At 53.8% G+C, this 17,746-nt stretch overlaps 1 protein-coding gene across 4 annotated transcripts in view; it reads left to right on the top strand.

Moving 5' to 3' along the window:
- Positions 1–5,169: 5,169 nt before the first annotated feature.
- Positions 5,170–17,746, top strand: part of POC1A (POC1 centriolar protein A) — a 65,810-nt gene continuing 53,233 nt past the window's right edge. For 2 of the 4 annotated variants that reach the window (XM_045989705.1, XM_045989703.1), the window contains exons 1-6: positions 5,170–5,488; positions 7,425–7,509; positions 8,709–8,880; positions 9,258–9,437; positions 10,750–10,857; positions 11,800–11,915. In XM_045989705.1, the coding sequence (XP_045845661.1) occupies positions 5,471–5,488; positions 7,425–7,509; positions 8,709–8,880; positions 9,258–9,437; positions 10,750–10,857; positions 11,800–11,915 (679 nt within the window). In that variant the 5' untranslated portion in view covers positions 5,170–5,470. Of the gene's footprint in view, positions 5,489–5,545; positions 5,757–5,827; positions 5,887–7,424; positions 7,510–8,708; positions 8,881–9,257; positions 9,438–10,749; positions 10,858–11,799; positions 11,916–17,746 lie in introns of those variants that run through there. The other 2 variants (XM_045989706.1, XM_045989704.1) reach the window with 2 other exon arrangements.

Raw genomic sequence — 17,746 nt, 5'->3', positions numbered from 1 at the left:
GGAGGGGACATGTGGTCAGCCCCTTGACCCACTGAGCCCGATCCCCATGATTCTTGTCAATGTGTGCGTGACCTTGTAGTCTAGCCTTACTTCTGAGGCCACCTGCTTTATCCCCGTTCTCATGATACTCTGCATTCAACCCTGCCACCAGACCTTTGCCTAGTCTATTCCTTGCACTGATATTGTCCTGTGTGTCCGTACCCCCCCATTAAAGCTCAGGTTTCCCTGTCCCCACAGAGAAGCTTTTCCTGATTACCCTAATCCCTTCCCCTTCTCTCCCACTGAGAACAAGTCCTGCCCTTCAGAGGCTCTGTAACCATCCATGAGCAATCTTGTCATGATTCATTTATTTTACTGGCAAATATTTACTGTGAGCCCACTCTGTCTGGGCCCCGTGCTGGGTGCAGGAATATAGTCACATCCTTTCCCTGGAGCTGATGTTCTAAGACGGGAGAAGATAACCACCCAAGAAGTCTGGTGTCGGATGGCAAAGTCACTGGTGAAAAATAAAGCCGGGAGAGGGAAGGAGGGTTGGCATTTTAAGTGGGGTGGCCAGGGAAAAGCACAATGAGAAGGTGACATACGAACAAATTCTCGATGGGAGTGCTAGGGTGAGCCAAGTGGACACAGAGACAGTAGCCAGTGCAAAAGTCCTGAGCTGGGAGGGTCCCTCGCACATTCTTACTCCAGGAACAGCAAGAATGCCTACGTGGCTGCAGCAGAGGCAGCCCAGGGGAGAGAGGTGGGAGCAGAGGCAGAGAGGTATCAGCTAGAGGGTTGGAGCAGAGAAGACATGTGATGTGACTGAAGTCAGAGGAAAAAGTCAAATGCATTAAGCGGCAGCTCTGTATCAAGCTCGTACATTAATTAGTGGTTCATGGAATCCCTCCTCCCCCACTGTGGCAGATAGATTATGATTATAATCAAGGACATGGAGACTCAGAGATATGGCGTGACTCCTGCTAGATCACCCAGCTTAGAGGTGGCAGGGCCTGGGCTTGTCCCAAGATGTGTCTGACCCTGGGACAAGCCCTGAGCTGCCATGCTCAGAGTTTCAAGCCCAGGCCACAGTGCAGGGCTGAGTGATAGAACTGATGGGGCTTTCCAGGGGCTGGCTGGATTGGGCTATGTGGATGGGTGTGATCCCTGCCTTTCCTTCTTCTTTCTCTGCTTCACCCTGAGGTGACATTGGCTCTTGGGCAGGGGGTCTGGAAGTGAGGAAAGGGGGAGAGTCTCTTGCAGGGGTGCCTACGCATGGGCTGTATACCGGGATAGAAACATTCCTGCCACAGGGGGGTTTGAAAAAGCTCTCTTCCAGCCCCCCTCAACATGGAGGTCCCCCCCACCTGGAGGCCAACAATGTTGGCTCTTCCAACACTGAGCATACTCATCCCCAATATGAGGGACTTAGATAGAAACGAAGTCCAATCTGATAGAGGTGGCACAGGGTAGGGGCTGCTCAGTCAGAAGGTGGAGGCCCCAATCTTTGTTTATACAGGTTGTGTCAGTGGTGGATCATGGCTTGTCTCCGTGGCGTTGGGAGAATGTGGTGTTGCAATTTTTGGAGAATAAATGAGCAAGAACGGGTGGGGCATCCCCAGCTCTTCTTCCGTGGGTAAGGATAGAAGATAGTGGGATCTGGAAAGACTAAGGAGGATGAGTAAAATCTTCGAGGGCCTGTTACTTTGAGCGAGTTTGACATTTGAAAATCATTTTACCAAAGGGTTTCCCTAAATTCAGTTTTGTGGATTATGAGCTCCAACAGACCAGGGATACTTCACAGCCAAAATTACACAAACAAAAGAAAAAGACAAAACAAAACCAAAAATACTACCAATAACAGCAAGAAAAGAATTCTAAGTTTAATGGATATATTTTTCTGTATTTTTTTCTTCCCTTTTTTTTTTTTAGATTTTATTTATTTATTTGACAGACAGAGATCACAAGTAGGCAGACAGGCAGGCAGAGAGAGAGGAGGAAGCAGGCTCCCTGCCAAGCTTGATCCCAGGATCCCAGGGTCGTGACCCGAGCCGAAGGCAGAGGCTTTAACCCACTGAGCCACCCAGGCGCCCCTTCCTTAACTTTTTCACTTTAAGAGTTTAGACAGCAGGCAAGAGAATCGCTGAATAAGTTGTGAATGTTGGCGGGAAGACTTGAAAATCATTCTTTGAACAGTGTGGAACAATCTCAGAGTGTGTAAATGATACAACACTTTTTTCAAGGAGAATTTCAGTGTCTGAGTTAAATGAGCCTGAACACTTATAATGTGAAAAAACCAATTCTGTGCCAGATCACAGTGAATATGGGATTAAATGTATCTGTTTCTTCTGTCTGGCCCCAGACTTTCCAGATCCGAAAAAGAGACCCATTCCTCTCCACGGCAGCTACCCACCTGTGCCAGGTTCTGAATCTGCTCTGGTTTGGAGACCCATGGAGATACCATCTTAGGTCTCGGGATGTAGTGAGAAATCTCTGGGCCTGGCTAGATCCTAAACAGTGTTGGAGTCTGGCCAAACTGGCCTGTCCGGGGAGGCGACAGCTTCCTGAATATTGCAAAACATCCGGTCCAGGTCAGTTCCAGGTTGGGAAGATGCCCAGAACAGGGTAAAAAGGTCTGAACAAGGACTGCCTGGGTGTTCCAACAGCATAAAGTGAGCAGGGATGGCCCCTGGTGGCCAGGTCCTTAGAATGTCTCCTATTTCTTTTCTTTTATTTTTTTTTTAGTTCCAGTATAGTTAACATACAGTGTTACATACAGCAGTTATGAATAGTTAACATACCGTGGTGATGTATAGTTAACATACAGTGTTAGTTTCAGGGGCATGATACCGTGATTCACCAATTCTACATGGCGTGCAGTGCTCATCATGGTAAGTGTACTTTTTTTTTATATATTTTATTTATTTGACAGAGAGAAATCATAACTAGGCAGAGAGGCAGGCAGAGAGAGAGGAGGAAGCAGGCTCCCTGCGGAGTAGGTAAGTGTACTCTTAATCCCCTTTACCTATTTCATCCCTCTCCCCACCCCCTCCTCTCAGATAACCATCAGTTTGTTTTTCTATATAATTAAGAATCTTTTCTTTTTGTTTGTTTGTCTCTTCTTTTCTTTGTTCATTTGTTTTGTTTCTTAAATTCCACATATGAGTGAAATCATATGGTATTTGTCTTTCTCTGTCTGGCTTATTTCACTTAGGATTACACTCTCTAGACCTATCCCATGTTGTTGGAAATGGCAAGACTTCATTCTTTTTTATGGCCAAGGATATATGTACACACATCCATACCACATCTTCTTTGTCCATTCATCTACTGATGGATACCTGGGTTGCTTCCATAATTCGGCTTTTGTAAATAATGCTGCCATAAACAAAGGGAGACATGTATCTTTTTGAGTTAGTGTTTTCCTGTTCTTTGGGTAAATATCTGGTAGTGGAATTATGGGATCATAGGGTAGTGCTGATGAGGGAACAGAAGGCTGGCTGAGGGCAAAGCAAAAGCTGACACCCTCCAATTCTCCACCCTCCCCCCCCACTCCTGGGTGGGACATATGTGATATTCTTTAGGAATCTCCCACCCATCTTAATGTTAATACCTTGCTAGAGTGCAAAAACAACCTTGGCAATGGCAAGTCCTCTGGTATCTGGTATCTTTGTAGGTCCTCTTTAGCATATGAAAGTTCTATTGAAACCTCCCTTTTCCTTACTTCACCCACCCCACTGGTACAAAACCTGGCATCCCTCAAAACCTGGGGCAGCAGCTCTTCCTGCCCACAGGTCCTGTCCCCGTGCTTTAATAAACCACCATTTTGCACCAAAGATGTCTCAAGAATTCTTTCTTGGTCATCAGCTCCGGACCTCACCCCACCGAATCTCACCTATGTTCTAGAACTTCATCAATTCTATTTTTAATTTTTTGAGGAAACGTCATACTGTTTTCCACAGTGGCTGCTCCAGTTTGCCTTCCCACCCACAGGGCATGAGGGTTCTTTTTTCTCTGCATCTTTGCAAGCACTTGTTGTTTCTTGTGTTTTTGATTTTAGCCATTCTGACAGGTCTGAGGTAGTATCCCATCGTGGCTTTAATTTGCACTTACCTGATGATGAATGATGTTGAGCATCTTTTCATGTGTCTGTTGGCCATCTGGACATCTTCTCTGGAGAAATGTCCATGTCTTTTTTTTTTTTTTTCCATCAGAGAGAGCGAGAGAGCGTGCACAAGCATGGGGAGCAGCAGACAGAGGGAGAAGCAGGCTCCCTGCTGAGTAAGGAGCCCCATGCAGACTCAATCCCAGGACCCCAGGATCACCATAGGAGCAGAAGGCAGATACCTAACCAGCTGAGCCACCCAGGCATCCCAGAAATGTCCGTGTCTTCTCCCATTTTTAATTGGATTATTTGCATTTTTGCTGTTGAGTTGTATAAGCTCCTTATATATTTTGGACACTAACCCTTTAGCAGATAGTCATTTGCAAATATCTTCTCCCATTCAGTAGGTTGTCTTCTGCCTTAGTTAATTACTTTCTTTGCTGTGTAGAAGCTCTTTAACTGGATATAGTCCCAACAGTTTAATTTTGCTTTCGGCTCCCTTGCCTCAAGAGACATATCTAGAAATGTCTCCTTTTCTTTCAAACATGTAATTTATAACCACTTCTCAGGGTCGAGGGTTCTGGAGAGGCCCAGGCTGCCTCACACTTCTCTGTATTACAAATGGGTAAACTGAGGCCTGGGGAGAGGTATTTCCCCCCAAGGTCACAGGTCACACAAGGAGGCAGGACAATAATAGAACCTAGGTTTCTTCATCCACGGAGAATCCCACGGATGTGATTCCAAGTGACTGGTGTTCTTTCAAATCGACACTTGTCTTAAGTTCGGAAGAGCGGACCATTTAAAGAATCTCCGAGGGGTGACTAATTGGCCTTTAAGGCATTGAGCGACCACCTGGTTTCACCGGCCCTTTAAGAGAACGCCCAAAGAATGACGCACGTGTCCTCCACTTCCGGGATCCTTGAGGCCTTTCCTACGCGTGGTTAATCCCGCCTGGCTCTCAAGGTATCTTGGGAAAAGTAGTTCCACTTTCCTACATACACTAGGTGGCTGCTGTCTCGAAACTGCATTTCCCAGAAGGCTGTGCTCGTGGCCTCGTAAACCGAGCTGGGGTGGGCGGCGTGAACGCCTCATCCTGCGTTTTATCATTTCTCAGGGGATTAGTGACAGTGGACGGAGATCTTTGGCCGCGACGTCCGTGGGCTGCTGGCCTGGCGGAGCTGTGCGCGGAGGCCGTGGAATCCGCCACACAGCTCTGCTTCCGGCCTGGGGTCAAAATCCGACGCGCTGCGTCTCCTTTAATCGCCGTGGGCGGGGCGTGACGACGCGACCCGCGTTGCTATTGGCGGCGGTTGGGGGCGCGGAAACTGAACGGGCAGCAACGGCCGACGCAGCTTTCTCCGGCGCCTTGGGCGCCCCCGGCCCGCCATGGCTGCACCTTGCCCTGTAAGTTCTCGCCGGCGGTGTTTGCCCGGCCTTAGTCTCCCCGCTGGGACTGTGGGCGCCTGGCCCGGGCTATGGCTGCGAGGGGGCTAGTGGGACGCCTGGTTCCAAGCCAGTCTTCTCCAGCCGCTTGACGGTCTGTGCAGGGGTCGCTGGGTCGGGACACGTAGTGAGCACCTCCTGCGCGCCAGACCCTTTGCGGACTGCCGCGGCGGACCACCAAGTCCCTGCTCCCTGGATTCGCATCCTAGCTAAGGAGACGCTAGTACTAGTACGTTTCGACTGGAGGTCGGGCCGGAGGCCAGGTCCGGGCCTCGCTGGCATGAGTCTCACCATCCTGAGCAGTGGGTGGCTGGTAGCGGCTTTTTTGAGCGAACACTTGCTCGGACGGGACAGCTCAGGTCTGCATTGTGTTCTGGGCCGGGCGCCCTGAGTCCCAGGTTCCTCCAGAGGGAAGCACTTCCAAACCCCTCTTTTTTGAGAGATTGTTTAAACACGTCTGGTCTTTGGGCTGGGTTGAGAGTCAGGAAGGTCAGATGGTGCTCTGTAGAGCAGAGGGCCTAGACTTAGGATCCAGGCTTTTTGACCCCTGTTCTAGCCCTTTCCACAAATCCCTCCCCACTTCTTTCCATATATAAACCACCTTTGGGGGAGATGAGGAACCATAGAGCCTGGTGGGATGAGGAGGTGGGAAGGGTGTTGGGAGGTCTCTGGAGCCCCCTGGTCAGAGGTAGAACTGAACTTGCCTAGAGGTGGACATTATCTTATTCGTGTTCTCCCAAGAGGTTCAGATGTAGCAGGTGCTGCTCTGTTGGGGGCCCTCTCCCAGCTGCCACTCCCTTTCTTGTTGAAAGGGGGAGTGGAGCTGGGCACAGGGCCATGGGGTCCTTTGTTCTGGTTACAGCTCTGTGAGGTGGCCACGCTCTTACTCTGTTCCCAAGGACATTTTTTTTTTTTTTTACCAAGAGGAAGTTTTGCTGGGCTCCATGGTGTGCCCAAAATGCTTCTTTGAGGTTTCTGATATTTAGGGAATATGGCAGGACTGTAACTCTTCAAGTACTGCTGTTGTGTGGTAAGAGTCTCTGGAGTATTTTCTCCATGTCTTCCTAAGCAGTGTCCTGAACTGCTGCTTCCTTGACCTCAGTAGAGATGGTGGCACTGCCCCTTGGGGCCTGTCCAGGCTGACCTTTGGGTTCGTTGGCCAACACTGGCTGCCAGTGAGATTGAAAGTGCACAATCTGATTCCCGAAATGGGAGTTGCTGAAAGGCCCCCATTTCTCCTTCATTCTTTTAGAAAAATTGCTTTGTTGAAATACTCACATGTCATAAAATTCACCTTTTTTTTTTTAAGATTTTATTTATTTATTTGACAGAGAGAGACAGTGAGAGAGGGAACTCAAGCAGGCGGAGTGGGAGAGGGAGAAGCAGGCTTCCCGCCGAGCAGGGAGCGTGACATGGGACTCATTCCTAGGACCTTGGGATCATGACCTGAGCCAAAGGCAGATGCTCAACCACTGAGCCACCCAGGTGGCCCACATTTTTATTATTTTATTTTATTAAAGATTTTCTTTATTCATTTGAGAGGGGGAGAGGCAGGCAGAGGATGGGGAGTAGCAGACTCCCAGCTGAGCAGGGAGCCAGACATGATGCTCTATCCAAGGACCTGGAGATCATGACCTGAGCTGAAGGCAGACGCTCAACTATCTGAACCACCCACACGCCCCACGATAGATTTTTATATATTGATCTTGCAACCTTGCTTAACTGGTTTATTAGCTCTATTAGTTTTTCAGCTACATATAAAAATCCTTAGAATTTTTATAGATAGGATCATGCCTTGAGCATTTTTGAGCCCTCCTGGCCGTTTGGAAGAGTCTTGACCCCTGGGGAAGCCCCTTCTTCATCAAGTTTCACACATTTGACCCTGGCTTTCCAACAGGAGGACCCCTCACTGGAGAGGCATTTTAAGGGCCACCGAGATGCAGTTACCTCTGTGGACTTCAGTCTCAACACGAAGCAGCTGGGTAAGAGGAGGCATCTTTTCCTAGGCACTAGGTTATGAGCCGAGAAGGCAGAGTCTCTAGCTGGGAGGTGTGGTGTGAGGGGAGTAGGACACCGTGAGGACCCAGGTGGTTTGTCTAGACCTGCATCTGGCTTCAGCTGGCCACTCTCTGGGTGCTGGGCTCTGTGGCTCTGTGAACGGCATTCTCCATGCAGAGTGTGACACTCAGAGAGTCTGGGGCCCTTGCCAAGGGCACGTAGCCTTGGGAGGGGGGCCCAGGGTTTGGGCTTTTCACTGCATATGCCCCAGCCATCTCTTGGGTCTGGCTGGTGGAATGGCCCCAAACAATGGCTCCTTTTCCTTGGGTCCTCAAGTGTGTTGTCCACAGCAGTATGGGGGCGTCCGGTGAGAAGGGCGAAGAGCAGAGCCGTATACTCCCTACCCTTGCGCAGCAGCCGAGTACTCCTGCTTCTTGGTCGCTTGAGGGTTCCTATGCAGCCGTCATGGCTGCCACTTTCTTGTTTGTTTCCTTCTTTTGTTTTAATGCATTTTTTTTTTTCTTTTTAAGATTTTATTTATTTATTTATTTGAGAGTGCGGAAGAGCACGGGTGTGCATGCGTGCACAAGTGGAGGGGAAGGAAAGAGGGAGAGGGAGAAGCAGACTCCCAGCTAAGAAGGGAGTCCGGGACCCTGGGATCGTGACCCGAGTTGAAGGCAGACGCTTAACGACTGAGTCACCCGGGCGCCCCTGCTTTCTTCTTTCTATGGACAAGGCTCCCCCTTCATCCTATGGTCAGGGTCCCCTGCCAGAGGCTGCTGGTCACTATAGATGAAGAACAAACGAAGTCATTTGATCTATCTTGGGGAATCTCTAGGTTTCTGATTGACTTGGGCCCTCTCGATGGTAAAAGGCCATTGGGCTGGGCTGGGAGGACTTGCTTTCTAGTGCCCTTAGGGTGTGACTATGGGGGACCCTACGGGGGATGAGTTTTGTCAGAGGCCTGCTGGGTTGCAGCCTCGGGCTGGCATGTGAAGTGCGTCTCTTGGCTTCACTCTCCTGTGGGCCTGCTGCTCAGAGAGCTGACAGCCCATCGGTGCTCCAAACCCAAGCTTAGCAGTCGCTGAAAGTGTGGTCTGTCTCCTGTCCCCTCACCCCATCATCCTGCTCAGAGGCTCAAGGCCCACCAGAGCTGAGGGTCACAGTATCCCTTCTTCCTCAGCCAGTGGCTCCATGGACTCATGCCTCATGGTCTGGCACATGAAGCCCCAGTCACGTGCCTACCGCTTTGCGGGCCACAAGGACGCTGTCACCTGTGTGAACTTCTCCCCTTCGGGACACCTGCTGGCCTCAGGCTCTCGAGACAAGACCGTCCGGATCTGGATACCCAATGTGTGAGTTACAGACTTGGAAGGGCTTATCTGAGCCTGGGGCCCTGGTGCCAGCGCTGTCCCCACTCAGGTCCCACCCTGGCTTGTCTCCGTGGGACATCTGCCTGACTTCCGAAGAGGGGCCATCAGAAGGAGGGGCTCTGGTTGGGGCCCTCCCCGTCGGGTCAGGAGACAGATTTGGGGCTGACCGCTGCCATCCCGGCAGGGCTCCCATCTGATGCTGCTCATGCATGGGCGGGGTGGGTGGTGGTTCTGACCTTCCTTGTCAGGGGGCTGGGGTGGCAGGCCTGCACTGACGTCGGGAGGGGCCCCTGTGGGGTGGAGAGTGGCCCTCTGGTCACTGCTCTGGGTTTCCTGAGTCGAAGTACTCGTCCCCACAGCAAAGGCGAGTCTACCGTGTTTCGTGCCCACACGGCCACAGTGAGGAGTGTCCACTTCTGCAGTGATGGCCAGTCTTTCGTGACGGCCTCCGACGACAAAACAGTGAAGGTGTGGTCAACTCATCGCCAGAAATTCCTGTTTTCCCTGAGCCAGCACATCAACTGGGTCCGCTGTGCCAGGTGAGCCTCGTCCTGGCCCAGGTTCCTCGGAGGGACCCGGGCCTTGAAGGGCCCTGAGGCGCTGCTGGGTGCCAGTGTAGCATGGCCTTGGGCAAACTAGCTCCTCTTTCATATTCCCGAGCCTCAGTTTCCTTATGGGTGAAACGGGAGCAGAGAAGTTGTCACATTGTGAATTGTCGAGGAGCTTCTAGCTCACATGTGGCAAGTAAGTGCATTCATTGCCAGCCACGACTGAGTGCCTCACATCTGAATGGCTGGAAGCACATCAGCAGGGGCTGTCTTGGAGCAAGAGCGACAAGGTGATGTCGCTTCTACCTCACTATGATTTCTTTTCCCTTTTCACGGCAGTCCTGCAGGCTACGTGGTGTCATTCCCACTTTGCGGATGAGGACAGCGAGGCTCAGGACGACAGGGCAGTATCTTGCCCCTGGGTGCTCGCTGGGTTAGTGGCAGAGCTGGGATTTGGACCTGCGGTCTACCGCTCAGAAGTTGATTTTGCTTGAGCTGCTGGATGGGGGTCGAGGCTTCTGAGGAGGCTGGTCTGGAGGCTGGCTCTCCCTTTGCTGTGTAGGGCAGTGCTGTGAGGATGGGAGCCAAGTCACCCAGAGGACATTTCAGGGGCCAAGGATCGTGGATGTAAACATGCCTGCCTTCAGCTATTCTGATCCTTTCTCTGGAGATCTCCGCGCTCCAGAGGAGGAGGTTGGGAGGGTTGGGGAGCTGGGAAACAAAGGGAGTCGGAGATCGGGGCCTGTTACAGTGTTCTTCTGGAGACCCCACGCAAGTTACTTGTTCTCAGGGCACCTATGTCCTGGGAGGTCCCTGATTGCTCCGAGAGGCCTCACCATCGGGCTCCTGAGAATAGAAGGGGCCAGGCCAGCAAACAAGTGTGGAACCTACATCACCCTTCGCGGGTGGGTCCCCAGGACCTCCACACACTTTTGTCGTTAGGTGGTGCTCCGAGTCAAAAGTGGACTCGGGGGACCTGGGAATAGGATAAGGATGCTGACGGTGGCTTCAGGACACCTTCATGCTAATAGCATCAGCTGTCAGTACACACTTTGCCACATGCCAGGTGCAGTGCTGGGGGCCTCGTGTGAGCGACGCTGCTCCCTGCTCCCCACGAGGTAGGTCCTGTTCTTACCCATCTCCCAGAGGGAAAGCCGCTTGCCCAGGATTGTTCAGGACCGGAGCGGGGCACATTGCTTTGGCTGGTTTTGGGATCAGGTGGTGGGCAGGGCAGAAAGGTGGCTGTGGAGGACAGCGTGCCGTGCCCACAGTGGTGGTGTGACTTGTGCCCTGCCTGGTTTAGGTTCTCCCCCGATGGGCGGCTCATCGTGTCTGCCAGCGATGACAAGACTGTCAAGCTATGGGACAAGACGAGCCGGGAGTGTGTCCACTCTTACTGTGAGCACGGCAGGTAAGTCACTGGATGCTGTCGTCCTCCTGCAGGTGCTCAGGAAGAGCATGGATCTAAGGACAAAGGGGCCCCAGTGGCCTTATGTGGGGCCATGTCTCTGCCGCTCTCTGTCTCTGGATTCTTTCCTCTGTGAGCAGGAGGTTCAGCCTCATCCCCATCCCCACAAATATGGGGGGCCAGCTTCAAGGCATGTGATGCTTGGGGCCGCTCTTTTCCCTTCACTTCCCAGTTCTCAGACCGGCGACTTGTCTCTCTCAAAGAAGGTGACCCCAGACCTCCCACATCACATTAGTATGTTATTTACCCATGGTGATGGTTTTATCAATGACAGGCCTGTCAGGTTCTTGTAAGTTCGTGGTGGTGGTTCCCATTGTGCCGTGTCATCGGGAGAGGCAGAGGCCTGCACTGGAGCTGGACCTCCCCTGTTCTGGTCTCCTTGATGAACCCCAGCTTCTGCCCTCCTCCAGTAGGCGGCTGGGAGCCTAGGGCCAAGCTCCTCTGGAGAGCCAGCCATGGTGCCAGCCTGGGTGTCGCATGTGGGCATACTGGGGGACCTTGGCCTGTTTCCTAGAGATAGGTCAACCAGCGGCCTTGGGGTCCTGCTGGCCCTTTCGGGCTGGGCCTCAGTGGGCAGGGCCTGTCCTGCCTCCCGCTTTGACTCAGAACACCCCGAGTCATCAGCTGACCTCTGGGCTGAGGACCACTTTCTCTATTTGTATTTAGAAGTGGCTGCTGGGATTTGCTTCCTGGTGAGTCCACATCTGGTACCTGCTAGCTACTGTTCTCACCCTCTCCTTGCTATCCCTTGGCCCCCTGGTAAAGACACTGTGTTTGGGAACAGTCTGAGCAGATGTGCAGGGTTAGGAAAGGACTGGATGTCTGGGGGTCTGTTCTAAGCCCAGATGGTCCTTCTCTAGCCTGTGGCGGCTCCTGTTTTCACAGCTTCGTCACCTCCGTGGACTTCCACCCCAGTGGCACGTGCATCGCCGCCGCCAGCATGGACAACACGGTGAAGGTGTGGGACGTGCGGACGCACCGGCTCTTACAGCACTATCAGCGTGAGTGGCTGTGCACCGCCGTGGCAGGGCTGGGTGGGAGCAGGCGGCGGGCTTGTCACTCTGGTGCTGAAGCGGCCCCAAGGGATGGCCCCGGTCCTTGGGGAAAAGCTCTGGGCCTGCTGGGGTCTCCAGTGGTCGGTAGTCTGTGTTGTGGCTGTGCTGGCTTGGACCACTGGCTTGGAGACGGATCGTGGCACTAGCTGGCATCCCCCGAGCCCTCTGGGAATCTTACACACGCTGCAGGGCGAGATGAGGAGTTCGTGGGGGATGTCTGGCCAGGGCCCTGCTCAAAGGCCACTTCTCAGGGGCTGCCTGTGCTACTGGCCTAAGGTGAAGGGGGCAGGTCTGTCAAAAGAAGTCAGTGTTTGTGCGACCTGGGCCACCTCTGGCCTCATGGTGTTCTCTGTAGATATGGAGCCATGAACCAGATGGAGGGTCCACTTAGGCTAGAGACCAGGCTCAGGAGGCAGCCCCGGGGCTGTGTGCCCTGATCTAATGGTAGCCCTTGGGAGGCAGAGTGGCAGGCAGTCAACATGGGCTGCATCAGGCTCCAGCTGGGGGGTGGGGAAGGGACGGATTTGGCTGCGATCAGGATGAGCTAGCCGAGGGTACTGGAGTATGGAACTGTCTTGAGAGCAGGTGTGACTGGGCAGGGCCCTGAGCCACCTCAGTTGTGGGGAGGGGGCCAGGGAAGGAAGCTGGCAAGGGTCCATGGGAGGAACTGGGAGTTGTGCAAGGTGCAAAATGATGGGTGGGCCCGTGGGCTTGGGCCGAGACTGGGGAGGGGGAGAGCTGGAGTTGTTTGAAGACCTGTGGTTGTTGACTTGGTACTAAGTTTAAAGTCCACGGGCTATGTTCCAGAATTCACACCTGAAAATGGAGAGGATATGTCTGGATAAAGGTGTGAGACTTCGGGTTCAGAGCTCTCCTTTCTACCCGCTCTGAGCCCTTCTTAGCTGATTCTCAGATGTTGAGGATGGCACTTTCTTGAGGTAACCGAGGTGAGCAGATCTTCCAAAAAGAGGGAGAAGCTCCCGGTTTTAAAAAGCACATGGTGGTGGGTGGGCTCTGCAGCCAGTCTCCGCATTCCTAGTTGTGTGACGTTGGACAGGTTACTTGACTCCTCTGGGCCCCCTGGGACAGTGATGAGGCCTCCCTTGCAGATGGTGTTGGTAGGGTAACGAGGTGATCGGTTCATGATGTGAACATGATGTGAACATGATGTGAACATGCTGTGTTCATGATGCCGGCGTTGCCAAGTCTGGGTCCTGGAGATCTCAGAGTAGGGAGCCTGGCCTGCACTGCCCTACACCACCACCAGGTGGCAGGGGCTAGCCGCCTAACTGGTTCCTTCCTCAGCAGAGCCCAGTGTTTGTCACAGCCGCTGTCCCAGATGGTGCTTCCAGAACAGAGCAGCTATGCGTCTGCCCTCTACTTGGAGACCACCACCTCTCCTTCCCCTCCTTCAGGCTTTAGAGGCCTCTCTTCTGCTGTGGGCCAGGCCTGGGTTAAAGAATGGGCACGTCTGCACGGTTGACTAGGGGAAGGTTGGCGGGTGTGGAGGAGTGCTGGGCGGGAAGGCGCCCAAGTGTGGGGTCAGGAGAGATGGGAAGGGAAGGTGACGAGGCACTGCAGGTTAAGAGTATAGGCGCTTTCCTATCTGTAACTGGGGTGGTAATAATACCTAATGGGGTTTGTGAAGCTCTGTTGGGGGAGTCCACGTGAGTCCTGGAAATGTGGTTTGTACCAAGAAGTCTTTTTCTTTTAATTTTTTGTTTAATTTTTTTTTTTCACCACATAAGTCTTGACACTGAAGGGAGAGGATGTCTAGGTGACCCTGGGAGGGTCCAGCTTCACCTCTGATGGATCAGGAGCATGGGTCTGGGTTTGTAGAATACACCAGTGGGTACCCATTGGGGAGGACCTTGAATGCCATACTCTGGCCTATGGTCCCAAAGATGCACTCTGGATGCCCGTGCTGGAACTGGTCTCATTGCTCGAGGAGTGAAAGTCTGTCTGGGAGGATAGCAGTACTGAGAGGTCTGCATGGGTGGGGGGTGACGTTGATGCATCTGGGTGACTGGTGGGTGGGCGGTTGCACCCAGTGTCTGAGCGAGAGCTGGGCATCTGAATGGGGCGGGGATCGGGCCCAGAGGGATAGGTTTTGGAGATTGACTGGAGTCAGGACATCATGCTGTGGGTTGAGCAGCCAGCTGGGCCCAGGAATCGGGAGGCTTGAGAAGGGCTGAGGCCATATCCTGGGTCCCTGTGATTGAGGGGCTGCAGAATGGAAGGTCCACACAGCAGCCAGAGTGAGGGGTAGGAGCCCTCTCTCCCAGTATGGGAGGGCTGACAGGGCAGAGCAGAGGCATGAAGGAGCACAGCGTCTCCTGAAGAGTGTGATTGGAAGGGGGAGTGATGTAAGGCAGTCGAGGAGGGTGCCGGGTGCTGGAGAGAGGTCCCTGGAGTTCTTGAGGGGGCAGTCTTGGCAGTGGGTGGGTGTGGGAGGTCAGTGACTGGCAGGGCTCGGGAGGTGGTGGGCGGGCTCAGGTGGTACCAGGAGCCAAGTCCTAAGGGGACCCGAGGTGCGTGAGGCTGACATGCTCTGCAGAGATATTTCAGTGTTTTTGTTTGTTTGTTTTGCTGTTGTCCTTTGCTCCTGTGACAGAGCCTCCGGTGTCTTGTTCCTAAGCCACCCCAATATGGGTCAGACGCCTTGGGTGGCTTGGAATACCCCTTGTTTCCTCAGCTCCCTGCCCAGTGCATGGTGCATGGGGCAGCAAATCATTCCACTGGCTCTAAGCTCACCCTCTAGGGCTCCAGGAGAGCCTGGTGGATCTGAGCACATTGGCTGGGGGACGGAGCCCTCACCTTTCTGAGGCTTGAGGGCATGGCTAGGTCTGCTTAGGTCCAGCGGCTTCCCTTAAGGGCTCCATGGCTGAACTTTCTTCCTGTGAGGCTCCCCCTCGCCCCTTCATAGCAGCTGCTCCCTCATCCTTACAGGAGCTGGGGCATCTGTTTGGAGGCTGGTTCCCGAGAAGGACTTCTGGCACTCTGGTAGCACATGCCTGAACTCTTTTCGGTTCCCAACCCCCGGAGGAATGTTTTTAAGGCTGCCGTGACATCTCATGTCTCTCTTGGTGACTCTGGATGAGAACCAGGCACTCCTGGGTGGGCTTGGGGCATGTGAGGTTGTCAGGCTTTTCTGAGACCCTTTGATTCCTGGTACTGTGTGTGGTCAGGAAGCCCAGTCTGCCCATGTCCAGCTGCCCTGTGGTCGCGTGCATCACAGAGGACACTTCCTGTCCTGTGCTGGGTCTTCGGGACTTAATTCGGGCAACAGCAGGCAGCTGGCACCATTTGTCTCAGGCAAGGAGTTTTTGGCTCTAGCCTGTCACTGTGGGGAGTGGTTCTGGTTTCCCAATTCAGAAAGGAGACAGTGGGGCTGCTGGAGCCCTGGGGGTGCCGGGCCCCACGGAGGTGGGTTCAGCTCCATATGCTCTGAGCCCACATTAAGGCTGTTCAGACATCTGAGCAGCAACCTCCATCCGGAACTCATAATGCGGTTTGTGGCTCGCAGGCACGTGCAGATCCGCCGTCCAGTGATGGGCTGGGGGCAGGGGGTAGGCGAACAGGACAGGGCTACTCCCCATTTCACAGATGGGCAGTTTGAGGCTTGCCCATGGTTCCGCAGCTGGGAAGCTGGGGATCTGAATCTCCAATGGAAGGCCTCTGAGTGTAGTGACCACATGCTGGCTTCCTTATACCATGTTGAATCTCGTGATTTGCTTCCTGAGGTCCCTGGGAGGCCGTGGCTCGGCCTTCTCCCGACATTCTAGTTAGAACTGAGTCTCAGGTTCTCTGTCGCCTGGTTCCTACCACACCGCTCCACCCTACCCCAGATGTGGTCATGAAGGGTCTTCAGGGGGCTGTGCAGTCAGTGGGGCGGGCCTGTATTCTTTGCTTGACATTTGGAGACCAAAAGCATTGATCAGGAGGGCAGAGCACTGTCGCACATAACCTGGCCTTCCCACGTGTCATCCCTAAGTGGGCATTTATGGGACATTCACATGGAGGCAGGTTTTGAGCACTCTTCCCTGCTGGTATCAGAGCACTGTCATTGTGTGACTCCGTGGCTCCTGGAAACCCAAGGTCGCTGGTGATGCCAGTGGCACGTTGTGAGAAGCCGCCCTAGGTGAAGCGAGCCGAGCCCTTTGTGAGGGTGGTGGACTGGGCCTCGGCCTGGTGTGGCCTGCCTTACAAAGCTACCTCCTTACAAAGCTATGTCCTGGGTAGCCTTGTGTGGGTGCCTGGGACTTCTCCGGGCCCCCTGGTCCGTCTGGAGCCCACTGGGGAGTAGGCTGGGTTTGCGGAGGGCTTGTACATGCAGCGCTGTGTGGGCAGCGTGGATTGTGGGTACCTAGGACTCCCCTTAGGCCATGTGCTGCCCATAAGTGATGGCCAGTTCCCAGTGCATAGGGTCAGGGTCTGCAACGGCCTCCGTCCCACCCTCTCTGGGCTCCTGGTGACATGTAGAATCTTGATGTTGGTGTGTCTCTGACCGTGGGTTGGAATGTCTTTCCTGGGGCACCCCCCCCCCGCCCCGCCTCTTGACACCGATAACTACATTGGAAACAAGAAGAGGGCCTGCAAGCTTTGAGCTTGATCAGAAGTGGATTGTTCTGGACAGTCACTGCTCGGGACTTTATGGCGGGAGCCTCCCTGGGGGACTGTTGTGCAGGGCTGATTCTTCGGATGAGGCCTCCCTAGAATGTGTCTCCCACCTCCGTGGAGCGGGAAGGGCTGCCCCAGGCTGGCGGGGCGGTGGGAGAGGGAGGAGCATGGGGAGGGCCAGGCAGTGGGTTCTGGTATCTAATACATCCTCATCCCCCAGGCTGAGCCCTCTTCTGGAGTAAATGGTTCCAGGTGTTTTCATCCCTGCAAGGAGGCCTTTGATATTCCTGCCATTTAAAATGGAGCAGGATTTCTGGGGCCCGTCTCTGGGGGAGATTCCCTCCGTGGGGTAGACCTGTCCAGCTGGGAGGCCCTACATGGTATCCACATCCAGACCAGCCGCCCTGGCAGTGCGGGGAAGCCCTGGACTCCGTGAGCTCGCCCTCCCCTGATCCACACCCTCCTGCCCCCACTGCTGCTCTGCCAGCTTTGCCTCAGCTGGGGCGGGGTGGCGTTCATTCCAGGACAGGCTGCCAAGGACCACAGAAATGAGAATAGCGTGTCCTTCTCCAGGCGCAGGGAGGTAGATGTGCCAGGAGCAGCATTTGAAGAGGTCCTGGGGAGGTAGAGGTGGGACAGGCTGCCTCGCAGAGCTGTCCTGCTGGGGGGCTGAGGGGTTGAGGGTGGCGGGGCTCCCCTCTTCCCATCCCACTTCACTGCCAGCGTGAGGCAGCAATCTGGCGAGCATCACTGGCCGCTCGGGAGTGCAGGGCCCTACCTCTTAGCTTGTAGACGCCCGACCTGGAGGGCTGGTGGGAGGGTGCTGAGCCAGACTGGGCTCCTGCCTCCCTGGGCATGACTCACTCTTCGGGGGGAGGGATTCACTTTTTATCATTCACCCAGTTGTGTAATCACAGTGACTGTATTCTGATGGTTAAAAAAAAATCTGGGATGCCTGGATGGCTCAGTCAGTTAAGTGTCTGCCTTCGTCTCCGGTCATGATCCTAGGGTCCTGGGGTCGAGCCCCACATTGGGCTCCCTGCTTGGCGGGCAGCCTGCTTCTCTCTCTCCCTCTGCCTTCCCACCCTGCTTTGCATACACACGTGCTCTCTCTCTCTCAAACTGAAAAAAAAATCTGGAAGTATACAGAGTAAAAA

Source organism: Meles meles, chromosome 20 (assembly GCF_922984935.1).
Source record: "Meles meles chromosome 20, mMelMel3.1 paternal haplotype, whole genome shotgun sequence".
NCBI classification, from domain to species: Eukaryota; Metazoa; Chordata; class Mammalia; order Carnivora; family Mustelidae; genus Meles; species Meles meles.
This window is presented reverse-complemented; position numbering and strand designations above follow the sequence as displayed.